The following is a 19,929-nucleotide window of genomic DNA, read 5'->3' as shown; positions in this document are numbered from 1 at the left end:
AATGATTTTCTCATGCGTTACCTAACTAGGGATATTAGGGGCCAGAGGTAAAAAAAGTTTAATCTTGTCTATTTCAATTGGAAGAAATGCAAGTATTCAAAAAAGCAACGTAAAAGAACTTATAAAAATCATTACAGGAAAGCATTATTACTTCACTCCTATTTCCATATCATGTTTTGTTGTCGAAAATTAAAGTCGATGACGTGATTTACCTTCTAAATATCGGACGGAAGACCTCCTCGTTGCTCGCAACGAGATCGTGTCTAGTTATTATTCTTTTTCTTTTCTTCTGACTCCTTTTTTGCCTCATAACTCAAAAGGTTTTTAACCGATTTTGATGAAATTTTCAGAGATTTTTGCAAGTTGGCGTCCCTCAAAAATGTAAAAGTTTTAAAGAGAACGTCACCTCCATTTTGACGTGACGTCATTTTTAAAAATTTCAAAAAGTCATTTTGTCCCGGACTTTTCTCAAAAACGCTTTAAGATAGAGGCTTGAAATTTTGAATGGTTATGATTTGATCGATTTACCTCTGTAATAAGGCTGGAAATGAAAATCTATCACTTCCGGTCGAAACCGGAAGTAAAACAAATTTTTCGAAAAAATGAATTTTCTGATTTAATCAAAAATGTATATGTGTTTTGTAGAGCTTATTAAGCTGAATCTAATACTGGAAGCCGTTTTAAAATCGGACGATGCATTACAGAGATATCAGGGTTTAAAAATTGATTTTTCCGGAAATTTTGATTCCGCGTCCTTGGTTTAAAAAAATAGCGTAATGTTCAAAGTAATATTAACTCGTACCAAAAATAATTGTTAAGTCGTACTTGGACACATTCGGATTTTTTTTGTTAAGTCGTTCTTGAAATCAGAAAGGTTTTTGTTAAGTCGTACTTAAAATCATTCGGATTTTGTTAAGTCGTACCAGGAATAATTCGATTTTTTTCATCTTTTTATTTTAGTTACTCTTGTTATTGGTTTAAGAGATGTGCATCTTACAGGAACGTCCAGCTTTACTTCCGACATGAACGGAAGACCCACTCGTTGCTTTGCAACGAGCTTTGCTCTAGTTATTAGGGTCTTCCGTTTCCAACGGAAGACCCTCTTGTTATTCTATTGTTAGGGTCTTCCGTTTCCAACGGAAGACCCTCTTGTTATTCTACGGTTTCTTTTTCTTTATTAGGGTCTTCCGTTTCCAACGGAAGACCCTCTTGTTATTCTACGGTTTCTTTTTCTTTATTATTCTTTTTTTTCTTTTTCTGACTTTTTTGGAGCGCTATTTCTCAAAAACTATACGACTGATATGCACAAAATTTTCAGGACTGATAAAGCATGATCGGTCCTACATATTATTAAATTTTCAAATGATGACGTCACTTCCTGTTTCAGATATTGACGATTGTGTAAATTTTTAAGGGTCATTTTGTCCACGTATCTCCTCCAAAACTAATCAAGATAGAAGCTTGAAATTTTCAGGGATTGTAGATGAATGTATGTAGATGTACCCCCATGTTTCTAATTATGAAAATTGCTCAAGGCCTCGAAGCTCGCCTGAACCTGAAAATTAGAACTAAATTTGTTCACGAAATGTTCGCACATTTTCTGTAATATCTTTTGATGTATAAATATTTTGTTAACACATGTAATGTAAAAGTTGTTTAATTTTGCAAGACCTTTAATTTGATATCAAGAAAAAGGGGCTGGCCCCTCACATTAGGGGCCAAGATGGCTCTAAAATCTTCTTACAATAACTCTTTACTGAACAATATTTTGTTATTAATTATAGAAGCAAAAATGTTTACTGTACAGCTGTTTATCTATTCAGTACAATACCTTAGTCATATGTTACGTAATTAGGGGTTTCAAGGGGCCAGAAGTTGAAAAATTTGATCATTAAAATCAGAAAAAGGAGAAATATTTTGAATAGCACTGTAGAACAAAAGTTGTTTAAAATAATGTTCTCAACAATACCAAAACTAAAATTTTGTTGTTGGTGGCCCCGGTAAGGAGTTTAAGGGTCGGCCCCTAAAACACATTTATACAGATATCTTGAGAAAGGTTAACAATTCCTAAACACTTGTTGAACAAAATATGTTTATATTTGCTAGACCTTTAATTTGATATCAAGAAAAAGGGGCTGGCCCCTCATATTAGGGGCCAAGGGGGCTCTAAAGTCTTTTTATAATAATTCTTTACTGAAAAATATTGTGTTATTATTTATAGAAGCAAAAATGCTCATTGTACAGCTGTTTATCTATACAATATTATACCTAAGTCATATATGTTACGTAATTAGGGGTTTTAAGGGGCCAGAAGTTGAAAACTTTCATCATTAATATCTGAAAAAGGAGAAATTTTTTGAAAAACAATGTAGAACAAAAGTTGTTCAAAATAACGTTCTTAACAAAATGATACCAAAAATGTTGTTGTTAGTGGCCCTGATAAGGGGTTAAATGGTCAGCCCCTAAAACACAGTTGTTTAGATATCTCGATAACGTTTTATAATTTGTGAACACTTGTAGAACAAAATATGTTTTAATTAGCGAGACCTTTTATTTGATATCAAGAAAAAGGGACTGACCCCTCAAATTAGGGGCCAGAAGGGCTATTAAGTCTTTTTATTATAACTCTTTCTCACCAATAATTTGATATTAGTCATAAAGCAACAAAGAAGCTTTTATTATGCTTAATTTTAAACAGAAATCCGTTTTAAAATCGGACGATGCATTACAATAATATTGGGATTTAAAAATTGAGTTTTCCGTAACTTTTGATTCCACGTTCTTGGTTAAGAAAATAGCGTTATGTTCAAAGTAGAATTAACTCGTACCAAAAATAATTGTTAAGTCGTACTTGAATACATTCGGATTTTTTTGTTAAGTCGTTCTTGAAATCAGAAGGGTTTTTGCTAATTCGTACTGAAAATCATTCGGATTGTGTTAAGTCGTACCAGGAATATTTCGATTTTTTTATCTTTTTATTATCGTCACTCTTGTTATTGGTTTCAGAGCTCTGCTTCTTACAGGAACTTCCAGCTTTACTTCCGACATTAACGGAAGGCCCACTCGTTGCTTTGCAACGAGCTTTGCTCTAGTTCTTATTATTCTTTTTTTTCTTTTTCTGACTTTTTTGGAGCGTTATTTCTCAAAAACTACCCAACCGATTTGCACGAAATTTGTAGGAGTGATAGAACATCATCGTAGCTACATATCATTAAATTTTAACATGATGACGTCACTTCCGGTTTCAGATATAGACGATTTTGAAAATTTTTAAGGGTCATTTTGTCCACGCATCTCCTCCGAAACTAATCAAGATAGAAGCTTGAAATTTTCAGGGGTTGTAGATGAATGTCTGTAGATGTACCCCCATGCTTTCAATTATGAAAATTGCTCAAGGCCTCGAAGCTCGCCTGAACCTGAAAATTGGCACCAAATTTTTCCACGAAATTTTTGCACATTTTCTGTAATACCTTTCGATGTGCACATAGTTTGTTAAAACATGTAATGCAAAAGTTGTTTCAATTTTCACGAGCTTTCCTTTGATATCAAGAAAAAGGGGTTGACCCCTCAAATTAGGGGCCAAGGGGGCTCTAAAGTCTTCTTACAATAACTCTTTACTGAACAATAATTTGTTATTGATTATATAAGCAAAAATGTTCATTGTACAGCTGTTTATCTATACAGTATCATACTTAAGTCATATGATACGTAATTAGGGGTTTCAAGGGGCCAGAAGTTCAAAATTTCGATCATTAATATCTGAAAAAGGAGAAATATTTTTAAAAGTAATGTAGAACAAAAGTTGCTTAAAATGGTGTTCTTGTCAATATGCTACCTTAAATGTTTTTGTTTATGACCCCATTTAGGAGTTAAAGGGTCGGCCCCTAAAACACATTCGTACAGATATCTCAAGAACAGTTAATAATTCTTGAACATTTGTTGACCAAAATATGTTTATATTAGCGAGACCTTTTATTTGATATCAAGGAAAAGGGGCTGGCCCCACAAATTAGGGGCCAAAAGGGCTCTAATGTCTTTTTACAATAACTCTTTACTGAACAATATTTTGTTATTAATTATAGAAGCAAAAATGTTCATTGTACAGCTGTTCATCTATACAGTACCATACCTAAGTCATTTATTACGTAATTAGGGGTTTCAAGGGGCCAGAACTCAAAACTATGATCATTTATATTTGAAAAAGGAGAAATATTTTGAAAAGCAATGTAGAACAAAAGTTGTTCAAAATAATGTTCTGAACAATATTAAACCAAAATTGTTGTTGTTAGTGGCCCCGGTAAGGGGTTAAAGGGTCGGCCCCTAAAACACATTTGTACAGATATCTCGAGAACAGTTTACAATTTATGAACACTTGTAGAACAAAATATGTTTATATTAGCGAGACCTTTTATTTGATATTAAGAAAAAGGGGCTAGCCCCACAAATGAGGGGGTACAAGGGCTATTAAGTCTTTTTATGATAACTCTTTTCCGACCAATAATTTGATACTTATTATAAAGCAACAAAGCAGCTTTTATTAAGCTTAATTAAAAACTGAAATCCGTTTTAAAATCAGACGATGCATTACAGAGATATCGAGGTTTAAAAATTGATTATTCCGGAAATTTAGTTTCCGCGTCTTTGGTTTAAAAAATAGCGTAATGTTTATAGTAAAATTAACTCGTACCAAAAATTAAGTTGTTAAGTCGTACTTAAACACTTTCGGATTTTTTTGTTAAGTCGTTCTTGAAATCAAAAAGGTTTCTGTTAAATCGTGCTTAAAATCATTCGGGTTTTATTAAGTTGTATCAGGAATAATTCGACTTTTTTCATCTTTTTATTTTAGTTACTCTTGTTATTGGTTTAAGAGCTCTGCTTCTTACAGGAACTTCCAGCTTTGCTTCTGACATTATCGGAAGACCCACTCGTTGCTTTGCAACGAGCTTTGCTCTAGTTTCTTTTGATTAGGGTCTTCCGTTTTCAACGGAAGACCCTCTTGTTATTCTTCGGTTTCTTTTTATTAGGGTCTTCCGTTTCCAACGGAAGACCCTCTTGTTATTCTACGGTTTCTTTTTCTTTATTATTCTTTTTTTTCTTTTTCTGACTTTTTTGGAGCGCTATTTCTCAAAAACTATCCAACCGATTCGCACAAAATTTTCAGGACGGATAAAACATGATCGGCGCTACATATTATAAAATTTTTAAATGATGACGTCACTTCCGGTTTCAGATATTGACGATTTTGTAAATTTTTAAGGGTCATTTTGTCCACGCATCTCCTCCGAAACTAATCAAGATAGAAGATTGAAATTTTCAGGGATTGTAGATGAATGTATGTAGATGTACCCCCATGCTTCCAATGATGAAATTTGCTCAAGGCCTCAAAGCTCGCCTGAACCTGAAAATTAGCACCAAATTTTTTCACGAAATTTTTGCACATTTTCTGTGATATCTTTTGATGTATAAATATTTTGTTCAAACATTTAATGCAAAAGTTGTTTCAAATTACACGGGCTTTCGTTTAATATCAAGAAAAAGGGGCTGGCCCCTCAAATTAGGGGCCAAGAGGGCTGTCAAGTCTTCTTACAATAACTCTTTACTGAATAATAATTTGTTATTAATTATAGAAGCAAAAATGTTCATTGTTGGGCTGTTTATCTATACAACACCATACTTAAGTCATATGTTACGTAATTAGGGGTTTCAAGGGGCCAGAAATTCAAAAATTTGATCATTAATATCTGAAAAAGGAGAAATATTTTTAAAAGCAATGTAGAACAAAAGTTGCTCAAAATAATGTTTTGCTACCTTAAATTTTTTTGTTTATGACCCCATTTAGGAGTTAAAGGGTCGGCCCCTAAAACACATTTGTACATATATCTCAAGAACGGTTAACATTTCTTGAACACTTGTAGAACAAAATATGTTTGTATTTGCAAGACCTTTCATTTGATATCAAGAAAAAGGGGCTGGTCCCTCAAATTAGGGGCCAAAAGGGCTCTAATGTCTTCTTACAATAACTCTTTACTGAACAATAATTTGTTATTAAATATAGAAGCAAAAATGTTGTTTGTACATCTGTTCATCTATACAGTACCATACCTAAGTCATAAATTATGTAATTAGGGGTTTCAAGGGGCCATAATTCAATATTTTGATCATTAATATCTGAAAAAGGAGAAATATTTTTAAAAGCAATGTAGTACAAAAGTGGTTAGAAATAATGTTTTTTACAATATGATACCAAATATTTTGTTGTTAGTGGCCCCGGTAAGGGGCTAAAGGGTCGGCCCCTAAAATACAGTTGTTTAGATATCTCGAGAACGGTTGACAATTCATGAACACTTCTAGAACAAAATATGTTTATATTAGCAACACCTTTTTTTTGATATCAAGAAAAAGGGGCTGACCCTTCAAATTAAGGGCCTGAAGGGCTACTAAGTCTTTTTATAATAACTCTTTTCTGATCAATAATTTGATATACATCATAAAGCAACAAAGGGGCTTTTATAAAGCTTAATTTAAACTGATATCCGTTTTAAAATCGGACGATGCATTACAGAGATATTGGGATTTAAAAATTGAGTTTTCCGGAAATTTTGATTCCACGTTCTTGGTTAAGGAAATAGTGTTGTGTTCAAAGATAAATTAACTCGTACCTAAAATAATTCGGAAATTGTTAATTCGTACTTAAACACAATCAGATTTTTTTTGTTAAGTCGTTCTTGAAATCAGAAAGGTTTTTGTTAAGTCGTACTTAAAATAATTCGTATTTTGTTAAGTCGTACCAGGACTAAATCGATTTTTTTCATCTTTTTATTTTAGTTTTTCTTACTATTGGTATAAGAGCTCTGCTTCTTACAGGAACTTACAGCTTTACTTCCAACATTAACGGAAGACCCACTCGTTGCTTTGCAACGAGCTTTGCTCTAGTTATTATTATTATTCTTTTTCTTTTCTTCTGACTCCTTATTTGCTTCATAACTCAAAAGGTTTTTTACCGATTTTGATGAAATTTTCAGAGATATTTGCAAGTTGGCGTCCCTTAAGAATGTTAAAATTTTTAAGAGAACGTCACCTCCGTTTTGACGTGACGTCATTTTTAAAAATTTCAAAAAGTCATTTTGTCCCGGATTTTTCTCAAAAACGCTTTAAGATAGAGGCTTGAAATTTTCAATGGTTATGATTTGGTCGATTTACCTCTGTAATAAGGCTCGAAATGAAAATCTGTCACTTCCTGTCGAAACCGGAAGTGAAATAAATTTTTCGAAAAAATGAATTTTCTGATCAAATCAAAAATGAATATGTGTTTTATAGAGCTTATCAAGCTGAATCTAACACTGAAAACCGTTTTAAAATCGGACGATTCATTAAAGAGATATCGGGGTTTAAAAATTGATTTTTCCGGAAATTTTGTTTCCGTGTCCTTGGTTTAAAAAATAGCGTAATGTTCAAAGCAGAATTAACTCGTACCAAAAATTATTGTTAAGTCGTACTTGAACAATTCGGATTTTTTTTGTTAAGTCGTTCTTGAAATCGGAAAGGTGTTTGTTAAGTCGTACTTAAAATCATTCGGATTTTGTTAAGTCGTACCAGGAATAATTCGATTTTTTCATCTTTTTATTTTAGTTACTCTTGTTAATGGTTTAAGAGCTCTGCTTCTTACAGGAACTTCCAGCTTTACTTCCGACATTAACGGAAGACCCACTCGTTGCTTTGCAACGAGCTTTGCTCTAGTTATTATTATTATTCTTTTTCTTTTCTTCTGACTCCTTTTTTGCTTCATAACTCAAAAAGTTTTTAACCGATTTTGATGAAATTTTCAGAGATGTTTGCAAGTTGGCGTCCCTCAAAAATGTAAAAGTTTTTAAGAGAACGTCACTTCGGTTTTGACGTGACGTCATTTTTAAAAATTTCAAAAAGTCATTTTGTCCCTGACTTTTCTCAAAAACGCTTTAAGATAGAGGCTTGAAATTTTCAATGGTTATGATTTGGTCGATTTACCTCTGAAATAAGGCTCGAAATGAAAATCTGTCACTTCCGATCGAAACCGGAAGTGAAACAAATTTTTCGAAAAAATGAATTTTCTGATCAAATCAAAAATGAATATGTATTTTGTAGAGCTTATGAAGCTGAATCTAACACTGAAAGCCGTTTTAAAATCGGACGATGCATTACAGAGATATCGGGGTTTAAAAATTGATTTTTCCGGAAATTTTGATTCCGCGTCCTTGGTTTAAAAAATAGCACAATGTTAATCGTAAAGTTAACTCGTACCAAAAATAATTGTTAAGTCGTACTTAAACACATTCGGATTTTTTTTGTTAAGTCGTTCTTAAAATCAAAAAGGATTTTGTTAATTCGTACTTAAAATCATTCGGATTTTGTTAAGTCGTACCAGGAATAATTAGATTTTTTTCATCTTTTTCTTTTTATTAAGGTCTTCCGTTTCCAACGGAAGACCTTATTGTTTTCGTTCGGTTTCTTTTTCCCTATTATTATTATTATTTTTCTTTTTTTTTCTTACAAATTTTGTGCACGCGATTTCTCAGAAACGGCTCGACCGATTTTCATGAAACTTTCAGATCTGATAGATACTGATCTGAACCTTATAGGTTTTTGATTTTATTGATGACGTCACTTCCGTTTTTGAGAAACTGACGTTTTAGCGATTTTCAGAGGGGTGGCTTGTCCCTCTAAGTTCTCCTAAACTATAAAAGATATTGAGTTCAAACTTTCAGGGATAGTAGACGAAAAATTGTAGATTTGCAATTTTATTTTCATTTTGATCTAGCGTTAAAGGCGCCGAAGCTCGCCTGGACCCGAAGATTGAGATGGAAAAAACGTCGTAATTTTTCGTGGTTTTTTTTAATTATCTCTTTTCTGAAAAATATTTTGTTAAGACATGTAATGTAAAAATAGTTTCTACTTACATGACCTTTCTTTTAAAATCCAGAAAAAGGGGCTGGCCCCTCAAATAAGGGGACCAAAGGGCTCGAAAGTCTTTAATCTGTAGCCCTTTACTGAACGATATTTTGTAAAATTTTATAGAAGCAAATATGTTCATCTTACAGTTATGTATCCAAGCAATGTAATGATTTTTCCATGTGTTACGTATTTAAGGGTTTTTAGGGGCCGAAAGTCCAAAATTTCGATCACCCATATCTCGGAAAGGAAAAATATTTTGAAATGCAGTATAGAAGAAAAGTTGTTCAAAATGATGTTCTTAACAATATGCAACCTTCAAATTTTCGTTAAACGGCCCCTATAAGGAGATAAGGGATCGGCCCCTAAAACCTTCTTTCTCATATATCTCCAGAACGGTAACGAATTTCTAAACACTTGTTTAACAAAATGTGTTTAGAATTCAGTGACCTTTTATTTGATATCAAGAAAAAGGGGCTGGCCCCTTAAATTAGGGAACCAAAGGGCTCGAAAGTCTTTAATCTATAGCCCTTTACTGGGAGATATTTTGTAAAATATTATAAAAGCAAATGTGTTTATCTTACAGTAATGTATCCAAGCAATGTAATGATTTTCTCATGTGTAACGTAATTAAGGGTTTTTAGGGGCCGAAAGTCCCAAATTTCGATCACCCATATCTCAGAAAGGAAAAATATATTGAAATGCAATACAGAGGAGAAGTTGTTCAAATTAATGTTCTTTACAATAAGCAACCTTCAAATTTTCGTTAAACGGCCCTTATAAGGAGATAAGGGATCGGCCCCTAAAACCTTCTTTCTAATATATCTCCAGAACAGTAACGATTTTCTGAACACTTGTTGAACAAAAATTGTTTAAAATTAAATAACCCTTCATTTAATATCAGGAAAAAGGGGCTGGCCCCTAAAACTAGGGGACCAAAGGGCTCTAAAGTCTTTAATATGTAGCCTTTTACTGTAACATATTATGTGAAAGGTTATAGAAGCAAATATGTTTATCTCACAGTTATGTATCCAAGCAATGTAATGATTTTCTCATGTGTTACGTAATTAAGGGTTTTTAGGGGCCGAAAGTCCAAAATTTCTTTCCCCCATATCTCAGAAAGGAAAAATATTTTGTAATGCAATACAGAAGAAAAGTTGTTTAAATTAATGTTTTAAACAATATGCAACCTTCAAAATTTCGTTAAACGGCCCCTATAAGGAGATAAAGGATCGGCCCCTAAAACCTTCTTTCTCATATATCTCCAGAACGGTATCGGCTTTCAAAACACTTGTTGAACAAAATTTGTTTAGAAGTAAATGAATTGTCATTTAATATCAAGAAAAAAAGGGCTGGCCCCTCAAATAAGGGGACCAAAGGGCTATAAGTCTTTAATCTGTAGCCCTTTTCTGAGAGTTATTCTGTGAAAGGTTATAGAAGCAAATATGTTTATCTCACAGTTATGTATTCAAGCAATGTAATGATTTTATCATGTGTTACTTAATTATGGGTTTTAGGGGCCAAAAATCCAAAATTTCGATCACCCATATCTCAGAAAGGAAAAATATTTTGAAATGCAATACAAAAAAAAAATTGTTCAAAATGATTTTCATAACAATATGCAACCTTCAAATTTTCGTAAACGGTCCCTATAAGGAGATAAAGAATCAGCCCCTTAAAACTTCTTTCTCATGTATCTCCAGAACGGTAACGAATTTTTAAACACTTGTTGACAAAATGTGTTCAGAATCAAATGACCTTTCATTTAATATCAAGAAACCTTTTTCTTGATATTAAATGAAAGGTCCCTTAAATTAGGGGATCAAAGGGCTCAAAAAAATTATCTATAGCCCTTTAATGAGAGCCATCTTGTGGAAGGTTATCAAAGCTAGATTAGGTATAATACGTTTATATATCCTAAAAATATAATGATTTTCTCTTGCGTTACCCAATTAGGGTTTTTTGGGACCAGATGTCAATAAGTTTAATCTTTTCAATCTTCATTGGAAGAAATGCAAGTATTTTAAAAAGCAGTGTAATAGAACTTATAAAAAGCGATACAATAAAGCATTAGTAGTTCACTCCTTTTTCCATATCATGTTTTGTTGTCAAAAATCATAGTTGATGATGTCATATTTTCTTCTAAAAATCGGACGGAAGACCTCCTCGTTGCTCGCAACGAGATCGTATCTAGTTACTCTTGTTATTGGTTTAAGAGCTCTGCTTCTTACAGGAACTTCCAGCTTTACATCTGACATTAACGGAAGACCCACTCGTTGCTTTGCAACGAGCTTTGCTCTAGTTAAGGTCTTCCGTTTCCAACGGAAGACCTTATTGTTATTCTTCGGTTTCTTTTTCCCTATTATTAGGGTCTTCCGTTTCCAACGGAAGACCCTCTTGTTATTCTACGGTTTCTTTTTCTTTATTATTCTTTTTTTTCTTTTTCTGACTTTTTTGGAGCGCTATTTCTCAAAAACTATCCAACCGATTCGCACAAAATTTTCAGGATGGATAAAACATGAACGGCGCTACATTTAATAAAATTTTTAAATGATGACGTCACTTCCGGTTTCAGATATTGACGATTTTGTAAATTTTTTAGGGTCATTTTGTCCACGCATCTCCTCCGAAACTAATCAAGATAGAAGCTTGAAATTTTCAGGGATTGTAGATGAATGTATGTAGATGTACCCCCATGCTTCCATTGATGAAAATTGCTAAAGGCCTCCAAGCTCGCCTGAACCTGAAAATTGGCACCAAATTTTTTCACGAAATTTTTGCACATTTTCTATGATATCTTTTGATGTATAAATATTTTGTTATAAGATGTAATGCAAAAGTTGTTTCAAATTACACGGGCTTTCGTTTGATATCAAGAAATAGGGACTGTGTCATGAATCATATATCCTGAACTGATATAATGATCAGACGAGTTCTTTGGAATTGCCAGATGTCTGTATCAGAAACAACCAAAACACCAAAATAAACAAACAAATATTTAATAAGAAAAAAAATACATACAAGAAAAAAAAATAAATGAAAGAAATATTAAACCAGATTCTAAAAGAGAGAGTCGACTCCAATTTCAACAACAAATCTTTAAATTGACTTCAAAACAAAATATTCTTTCCAAAATTTAAACACTTAAATTGATTCACATATATTTAGATTTTCAAATAATTTCTCTAAATTCGTTTATCAACTTTCAAATCAATTTCACAAAAATATCACTACAATTATACGAGAACCAAATATTCAAAACAATGAAAGTGAAATTTCAATAAATTTCGTCACATTTCCTTTCCTGGTTCCTCGGTATATTTCCGGTGACTTTTCACCCAAACCCCGGACATCACATAGACCAACACACGGACACACAGACACACGGACAGATGACACAACCGTTGCTCCGGTACGTTAGGACACCACAACACAACACACATATACCAACGTCTCCAGCGTAGACCGCTCCCGGTCACCATACACCATACACGTACATCGACGCCACGTGTCCCCGATATGGATGGAAAATGGCGGGTCTGGCGCTCCGTACTCGTCTCCGACTTTGTAGTCACAATTCAGCTGGTATAAACCGTCATCCCCTTTAACACAATTTCTTTTAAAATAGAATGGAATATACTTGAAACAATTTATCGTTAGTATTCAGTTCTAAAATGACAATTTTCCATTCGAACACGTGCTTTTAAAACTAAGCTTTCTAACATAGCAAACAAACCAATTAAACATACATAACATTAAAAAACAAACAAATACCTTGAAAATGGTGACAAACATTCGGAAATGAACAAAGTAGGGAGAATTTCCCAATCTTGGTGACTACCACGTGCTTCTAAATAGACACACGTCCACTCTGCTGGACTGCACGGACTGGAGTGCGGTATTTAAAATTAGCCGTGTACACGTCACTCCAGTGACAGGTTTAGAGAGTAAAAAGAAAAGCGGGAAATTCAAACATATATATTTACAATCATATCAAGTACGTTACAAACGTCCCCCTTTAGAAGACTAATGCCATTAGTCCGACCAAAACTCTAACGAACTTGATAACACTAAATGTCAAACATACAACACAAAATAACAAACCATCTCTAAATATTTACACAATTTCAAGAGGATGAATCTATTCTCGACAAATAATCTGCAACAACATTATCTTTCCCCTTTACATGAACAACCTCAAAATTGAACTCCTGAAGTGTCAAACTCCAACGAAGTAACCTCTGATTTGTCATCTTTATTCTATCTAGCCACTGCAGTGGAGCATGATCAGACTCAACCACAAATGATCGACCTTCAAGAAAAACTCTGAGCGACTTAATACTCCAGATAATTGCAAAACATTCTTTTTCAATCACTGCGTATCTCTTTTCAGTATCTGACAATTTCTTACTGAGATAAAGAATTGGATGTCTACCATCTTCAAAATTCTGTTCTAATACCGCCCCAACTCCACAATCTGATGCATCAGTGCGCAGATAGAACAACTTACTAAAATCTGGACTACGCAACACTGGGTTACTAGCTATAGCATTCTTTAATGAATCAAAAGCCTTCTGATGCACTGGAAGCCAAACTATCTTAGAACAACCTTTCTTTCTAGTAAGATCAAACAAAGGTGAAGCTAGTTCTGAAAAATGTGGAATGAATTTCCGGTAAAAGCCTATGGTCCCTAAAAATGATCGAACATGCTTTTTTGTAGTAGGAACAGGGAATTTCTGAATTGCCTGAACTTTACTTTGCTTAGGAGAGACAATACCTTTTCCGACCACATGTCCCAGAAATTCTAGTTGATCAAACCCAAAACAACACTTAGATGGCTTTGCAGACAACTTTGCATCCCTCAATCGCTGGAAAACTACTCTCAAATGCTGGAGATGATCGTCCCAAGTCTCACTGTAGATTCCAATATCATCTATAAAACATTGAACAAATGAATGCAAACCATCGAGAACTTTGTGCATCAATCTGACAAAAGTTGCAGGCGCATTTACCATACCGAACGGCATTACCGTGAATTGATAGTGGCCCATGGGGGTCACAAATGCGCTCTTCTGCTTTGCGTCCTCATCTAGCGGGATCTGCCAGTAGCCTTTTGTAAGATCAATTTTGCTGATAAACTTTGCTCTACTCACCTCGTTCAAAAGGTCATCCATGCGCGGCATAGGTCTTGGATCAAATACAGTGATACTATTTAACGCTCTATAATCACAACAGAATCTGATAGAAGAGTCATCTTTTCTTACCAAAACCACTGGTGACGCATAAGGGCTTGTTGAGGGTTCAATAATACCAACCTCGGTCATATTATCTATCTCTTTCTGCATGCGTTCCCTCAGTGCGTAGGGCACAGGATACGGCTTCTTATGGACGGGATCGTCTGACTTAAGTTTTACTGAATGCTGAACTACATCTGTTCTGTTGGGTATATCGCTAAAAACATCAGAAAACTCATTCAACAAACCTCTTAACTGACAAACCTGAGTATTCGACAGTGTATTGGAAAAAATTACATCTTCAGCCCCTTTTTGAAGTTCTAACGAAGGTGATGCTCTGTCGTTAAATTCAGAATCGTAGTCCATACTCTCATACACACCTCCCAGTATGTCAATAGCTGATAAATGTTCTTTCGACAAGTCTTGTTCACATTTGTCCTCACGATCATACCATTTTTTCAGCATGTTGACATGAAATACTGTCTCTTTGTTCCTTTTCACCTTAACTCTGTAGTCAACATTACCGACTTTCTCTGTTATCTCGAATGGACCTTTCCACTGTGCAAGTAATTTTGATGTATTAGATGGTAGCAATACTAAAACTTTGTCACCTACCTCGTATTGTCTTGTTCTAGCTTTCCTGTCGTAATACACTTTCTGCTTGTGCTTTTCGACTTTTTCCTTCTCTTTTGCGAGCTCTGTGCACTCCTTCAATCGCTCCCTTGTTTCGAGTAGGTAACTCAGAACAGATGACTGACAATTCTCTGGTTCTTCCCAGTGATCTTTCAGGACTGCTAAAGGACCTCGTACCTGCCTTGCAAAAAGCATTTCAAAAGGAGAAAATCCAGTGGTTTCGTTTGGAACCTCCCTATAAGCAAATAGAACATAAGGAAGATGTTTGTCCCACTTTGAGGGTTCTTTGACCGCATATGCCTTCAACATTTTCTTTAAAGTGCCATTAAACTTTTCCACCAGGCCATTTGTTTGAGGGTGATACGGAGAACTTACCAATTTACTCACCTTCAGTAATCTACACAGTTCTTTTATCAACTCGGACATAAAGTTACTGCCTTGATCTGTGAGGATTTCATTTGGAAAACCCACGTCAGCAAATATTCCCATCAAGGCCTCTGCTACTGTCTCCGCCTCTTGGTTTTTTAGAGCTACTGCAATTGGATACTTTGTAGCATAATCTACACATACCAAAACAAATCTGTTCTTGGATTCTGTCAATGGCAAAGGACCTACAAAATCTAGTGCAATTCGCTGAAATGGTTCGTCGATAGTAGGTATACTTACAAGTGGTACCTTTTTCACTCTTCCTTTCGCCGTACCTTTTTGACACTCTGGACAGGATCTGCAGTATTTTGATGTGTCTGAAAAAATTCCAGGCCAAAAGAAATGCTGTAAAATCCTGTTTCTGGTCTTCTTTACTCCCATATGACCCGACATAGGAATGTCATGTGCCATTTCAAGTGCCAACGACCTGTATTTATGGGGAAGGACAATCTGAAATATGTCATTTCCTACCTCACGAGGAAATACCCTGTAGAGAATCTTGTCCTTGAGAGTGTAGTATGACTGACCTTCGTCTGGCTTTTCAAATGTCATTTCCCTCACACGTGTCAGGCTAGGATCAGTTTCCTGCAATTTGATCAATGTCTCTGTATCACAAATGTCAAATTTTAGCTCACCATCATCTGTCTTCTTTGGTCTAGGCTTCGTTTCCTCTGCTTCCAATCGAGTCTGTGCTCTTGTCTGAACTGCCAAACAGTCAGCTGGTTTCTCAACTTCCATTTTCTCGATCTTGTCTATTACGTTTCCAAGTATGACGTCAGCAAATGGAGAATCTAAGATAAGAGCAAACAATTTACCTTTTATAAATGGCGTATCTATCTCTACACACGCTTCTTGGCATTGTTTCTCGGACCCATCAGCAAGAATTATCTTCCTTCCTCTCCCAGTCATTTGCTCCTTCTCGACTAGACGACTGTGGACGAATACAGTTGAACAACCAGTATCTCTCAAAACTGTTGCCTCTTTACCTCCTACACTTCCCCTAGAAATATCCAAACCTGGTACTGAATTATCATCTACATCTTTTGTATCCCCTGTACTTACACCAGGGAGTTTGACCAACGCTGCACTTGTATACAAGTCAGGTTTTCCCCCCTCTGTATGTTGCTTATTTTCGTGTTCTGACAAACACAACCCAAGCTTACCAAACTTCTTGTCCTCGGGTTTTCTATACTGCCCTCGGTTGTAAAGAGAACAGTCTCTCTGGATATGCCCAGGCCTCTTACAATAGTAACAGGCTCTGTCTTTGACCTGCGGGCCTTTTCCTTGTTCAGCTTTAAATTGCCCCTGATTTACATTGAAATTACCTTGAGAATTTCGATCTGTTCCATTTTTGCGGTTCCCTCCGAACGTCAACCTTTTGTGAGCTGTTTGATAGGCCTCAACCAAATCGATCACTTCCTTAACATTCTTTGGTCGATGTTCATGAACCCATACCTGCAAATCTTTATCACAAAACTTAAGCAATTGCTCTCTCAACACCAAATCGTACAGACTGTTATATTGCCCATGAATATCTTCTCTTTCACACCAGTGCGATAAATACTTTTCTGTACGTACCTGATAATCCTTGAATGATTCATCAGATTGTTGCCTTGCCTGTCGAAACTTTTCTCTATAAGCTTCTGAAGTTAACTCATATCGTTTGAGTATTGCCTCCTTAATCTTATCATACTTACCACTTTCACCATCGCTTAGACGAGAGTAAGCTTCCAATGCCTTACCTGTCAATAGTGGTACCAAATGAATAGCCCATTCAGACTTATCCCATTTATGCAACGCTGCAAGTTTCTCAAATGATCTCAAAAACACATCAATATCTTGACCTTCTTCCAACTTAGGAAGCTTAACATGAGAATTCTGGACAGATGAACTACCATTTAATTTCCCTCCATTAGCTCTAGCTACCTTTAACTCTTCCTCTTTCAATGCTAACTCCTTAACCTTAAACTCATGATCCAACGCAGCTTTCTTCATCTCACGCTCAGCCTGTCTCTCTTCCCGTTCAATCTTTCTCTCTTCCCTGTCCTTCTCACTCAACAACTTCAACATTTCTAAACAATCAGACAATGATGCCCCCTTCTTAATCTGATCATTAACCCACGACGGTAACTCCGACATGATTCAACACCTAACTGAAACAGAGATAGTAAGGCTGAAATTAGAGCAGGACTAGAGAAATGAAGAGAAAATACTCACAAGGGATGGGTGAATTCTGCCCACTTTGTAAAGGTTGTAACTAACACAGCAATCAAAGCAATCCCACCGCTACCACCAAAATGTCATGAATCATATATCCTGAACTGATATAATGATCAGACGAGTTCTTTGGAATTGCCAGATGTCTGTATCAGAAACAACCAAAACACCAAAATAAACAAACAAATATTTAATAAGAAAAAAAATACATACAAGAAAAAAAAATAAATGAAAGAAATATTAAACCAGATTCTAAAAGAGAGAGTCGACTCCAATTTCAACAACAAATCTTTAAATTGACTTCAAAACAAAATATTCTTTCCAAAATTTAAACACTTAAATTGATTCACATATATTTAGATTTTCAAATAATTTCTCTAAATTCGTTTATCAACTTTCAAATCAATTTCACAAAAATATCACTACAATTATACGAGAACCAAATATTCAAAACAATGAAAGTGAAATTTCAATAAATTTCGTCACATTTCCTTTCCTGGTTCCTCGGTATATTTCCGGTGACTTTTCACCCAAACCCCGGACATCACATAGACCAACACACGGACACACAGACACACGGACAGATGACACAACCGTTGCTCCGGTACGTTAGGACACCACAACACAACACACATATACCAACGTCTCCAGCGTAGACCGCTCCCGGTCACCATACACCATACACGTACATCGACGCCACGTGTCCCCGATATGGATGGAAAATGGCGGGTCTGGCGCTCCGTACTCGTCTCCGACTTTGTAGTCACAATTCAGCTGGTATAAACCGTCATCCCCTTTAACACAATTTCTTTTAAAATAGAATGGAATATACTTGAAACAATTTATCGTTAGTATTCAGTTCTAAAATGACAATTTTCCATTCGAACACGTGCTTTTAAAACTAAGCTTTCTAACATAGCAAACAAACCAATTAAACATACATAACATTAAAAAACAAACAAATACCTTGAAAATGGTGACAAACATTCGGAAATGAACAAAGTAGGGAGAATTTCCCAATCTTGGTGACTACCACGTGCTTCTAAATAGACACACGTCCACTCTGCTGGACTGCACGGACTGGAGTGCGGTATTTAAAATTAGCCGTGTACACGTCACTCCAGTGACAGGTTTAGAGAGTAAAAAGAAAAGCGGGAAATTCAAACATATATATTTACAATCATATCAAGTACGTTACAGACTGGCCCCTGAAATTAGGGGCCAAGAGGGCTGTAAAGTCTTCTTACAATAACTCTTTACTGAATAATAATTTGTTATTAATTATAGAAGCAAAAATGTTCATTGTTCGGCTGTTTATCTATACAGTACCATACCTAAGTCATATGTTACGTAATAAGGGGTTTCAGGGGGCCAGAATTTCAAAATTTCGATCATTAATATCTGAAAAAGGAGAAATATTTTGAAAAGCATTGTAGAACAAAAGTTGCTTAAAATAATGTTCTGTACAATATGCTACCTTAAATTTTTTTGTTCATGACCCCATTTAGGAGATAAAGGGCCGGCCCCTAAAACACATTTGTAAAGATATCCTAAGAAGGGTTAACATTTCGTGAACACTTGTTGAACAAAATATGTTTATATTTGCAAAACCTTTCATTTGATATCAAGAAAAAGGGGCTGGCCCTTCCAATTAGGGGTCAAGAGGGGTTTTAAATCTTCTTACAAGAACTGTTTACTGAACAATAATTTGTTATTAATTATAGAAGCAAAAATGTTCATTGTACAATTGTTATCTATACAGTATCATACCTTAGTCATATATTACGTAATTAGGGGTTTCAAGGGGCCAGAAGTTCAAAACTTTGATCATTTTAAAATATCTGAAAAAGCAGAAATATTTTTTAAAAGCAATGTAGAACAAAATAATGTTCTGAACAATATGATACCATAAATGTTGTTATTAGTGGCCCCGGTAAAGAGTTAAAGGGTCGGCCCCTAAAATACAGTTGTTTATATATCTCGATAACGGTTAACCATTCGTTAACATTTGTAGAACAAAATATGTTTATATTAGCGAGACCTTTTATTTGATATAAAAAAAGGGCTGACCCCTCAAATTAGGGGCCAGAAGGGCTATTAAGTCTTTTTATAATAACTCTTTTCTGACCAACAATTTGATAAAAATCATAAAGCAACAAAGGAGCTTTTATTAAGCTTAATTTAAAACTGAAATCCGTTTTAAAATCGGACGATGCATTACAAAAATATTGGGATTTAAAAATTGAGTTTTCCGGAAATTTTGTTTCAACGTTCTTGGTTAAGAAAATAGTGTAATTTTAAAAGTTAAATTGACTCATACCTAAAATAATTCGGAAATTGTTAATTCGTACTTGAAGACATTCGGGACTTTTTTTATTAAGTCGTTCTAGAAATTGTAAAAGTTTTTGTTTATTCGTTCTTGAAATCATTCAGACATTGTTAAGTCGTACTAATAATTATTCGTTTTTTTTTTATTTTTTTTTTATTTTCTTTG

The 19,929-nt window shown here is 34.9% G+C and overlaps 2 protein-coding genes across 7 annotated transcripts in view; one reads left to right on the top strand and one right to left on the bottom strand.

Annotated features, from left to right (window-relative positions):
- The window catches only part of LOC128176399 (organic cation transporter protein-like), a 55,735-nt gene that overhangs the window by 16,749 nt on the left and 19,057 nt on the right, over positions 1–19,929 (top strand). The window lies entirely within an intron of this gene.
- Positions 11,990–18,619, bottom strand: LOC128176397 (uncharacterized). 6 transcript variants are annotated; one of them, XR_008242784.1, is made up of 4 exons: positions 18,402–18,619; positions 14,775–18,229; positions 14,241–14,376; positions 13,773–13,858 (listed from the first exon to the last, which is right to left on the bottom strand). XR_008242784.1 is itself a non-coding variant. In XM_052842697.1 (3 exons), the coding sequence occupies exons 2-3, from the start codon at positions 17,355–17,357 to the stop codon at positions 13,808–13,810; spliced, it is 3,168 nt and encodes a 1,055-aa protein (XP_052698657.1). In that variant the 5' UTR covers positions 17,358–18,229; positions 18,402–18,619; the 3' UTR covers positions 13,669–13,807. The 6 variants fall into 6 exon arrangements, 2 of the variants coding, with proteins under 2 accessions (XP_052698657.1, XP_052698658.1); XR_008242782.1 differs by adding an exon at positions 11,990–12,541 and having other exon boundaries at positions 12,700–18,229; XR_008242783.1 differs by adding an exon at positions 11,991–12,527 and having other exon boundaries at positions 12,700–18,243.

The sequence above is a fragment of the Crassostrea angulata genome, chromosome 3 (assembly GCF_025612915.1).
Source record: "Crassostrea angulata isolate pt1a10 chromosome 3, ASM2561291v2, whole genome shotgun sequence".
Lineage (NCBI taxonomy): Eukaryota > Metazoa > Mollusca > Bivalvia > Ostreida > Ostreidae > Magallana > Magallana angulata.
This window is presented reverse-complemented; position numbering and strand designations above follow the sequence as displayed.

Bases quoted from the DNA above. Each gene is read 5' to 3' on its own strand.
- LOC128176397 (XM_052842697.1), bottom strand. From the start codon at position 17,357: ATGTCGGAGTTACCGTCGTGGGTTAATGATCAGATTAAGAAGGGGGCA. The intron at 13,859-14,240 runs GTTGGTATTATT...AATGTTTTATAG, and splicing joins AGATAGATAATATGACCGAG to ATGATATTGGAATCTACAGT.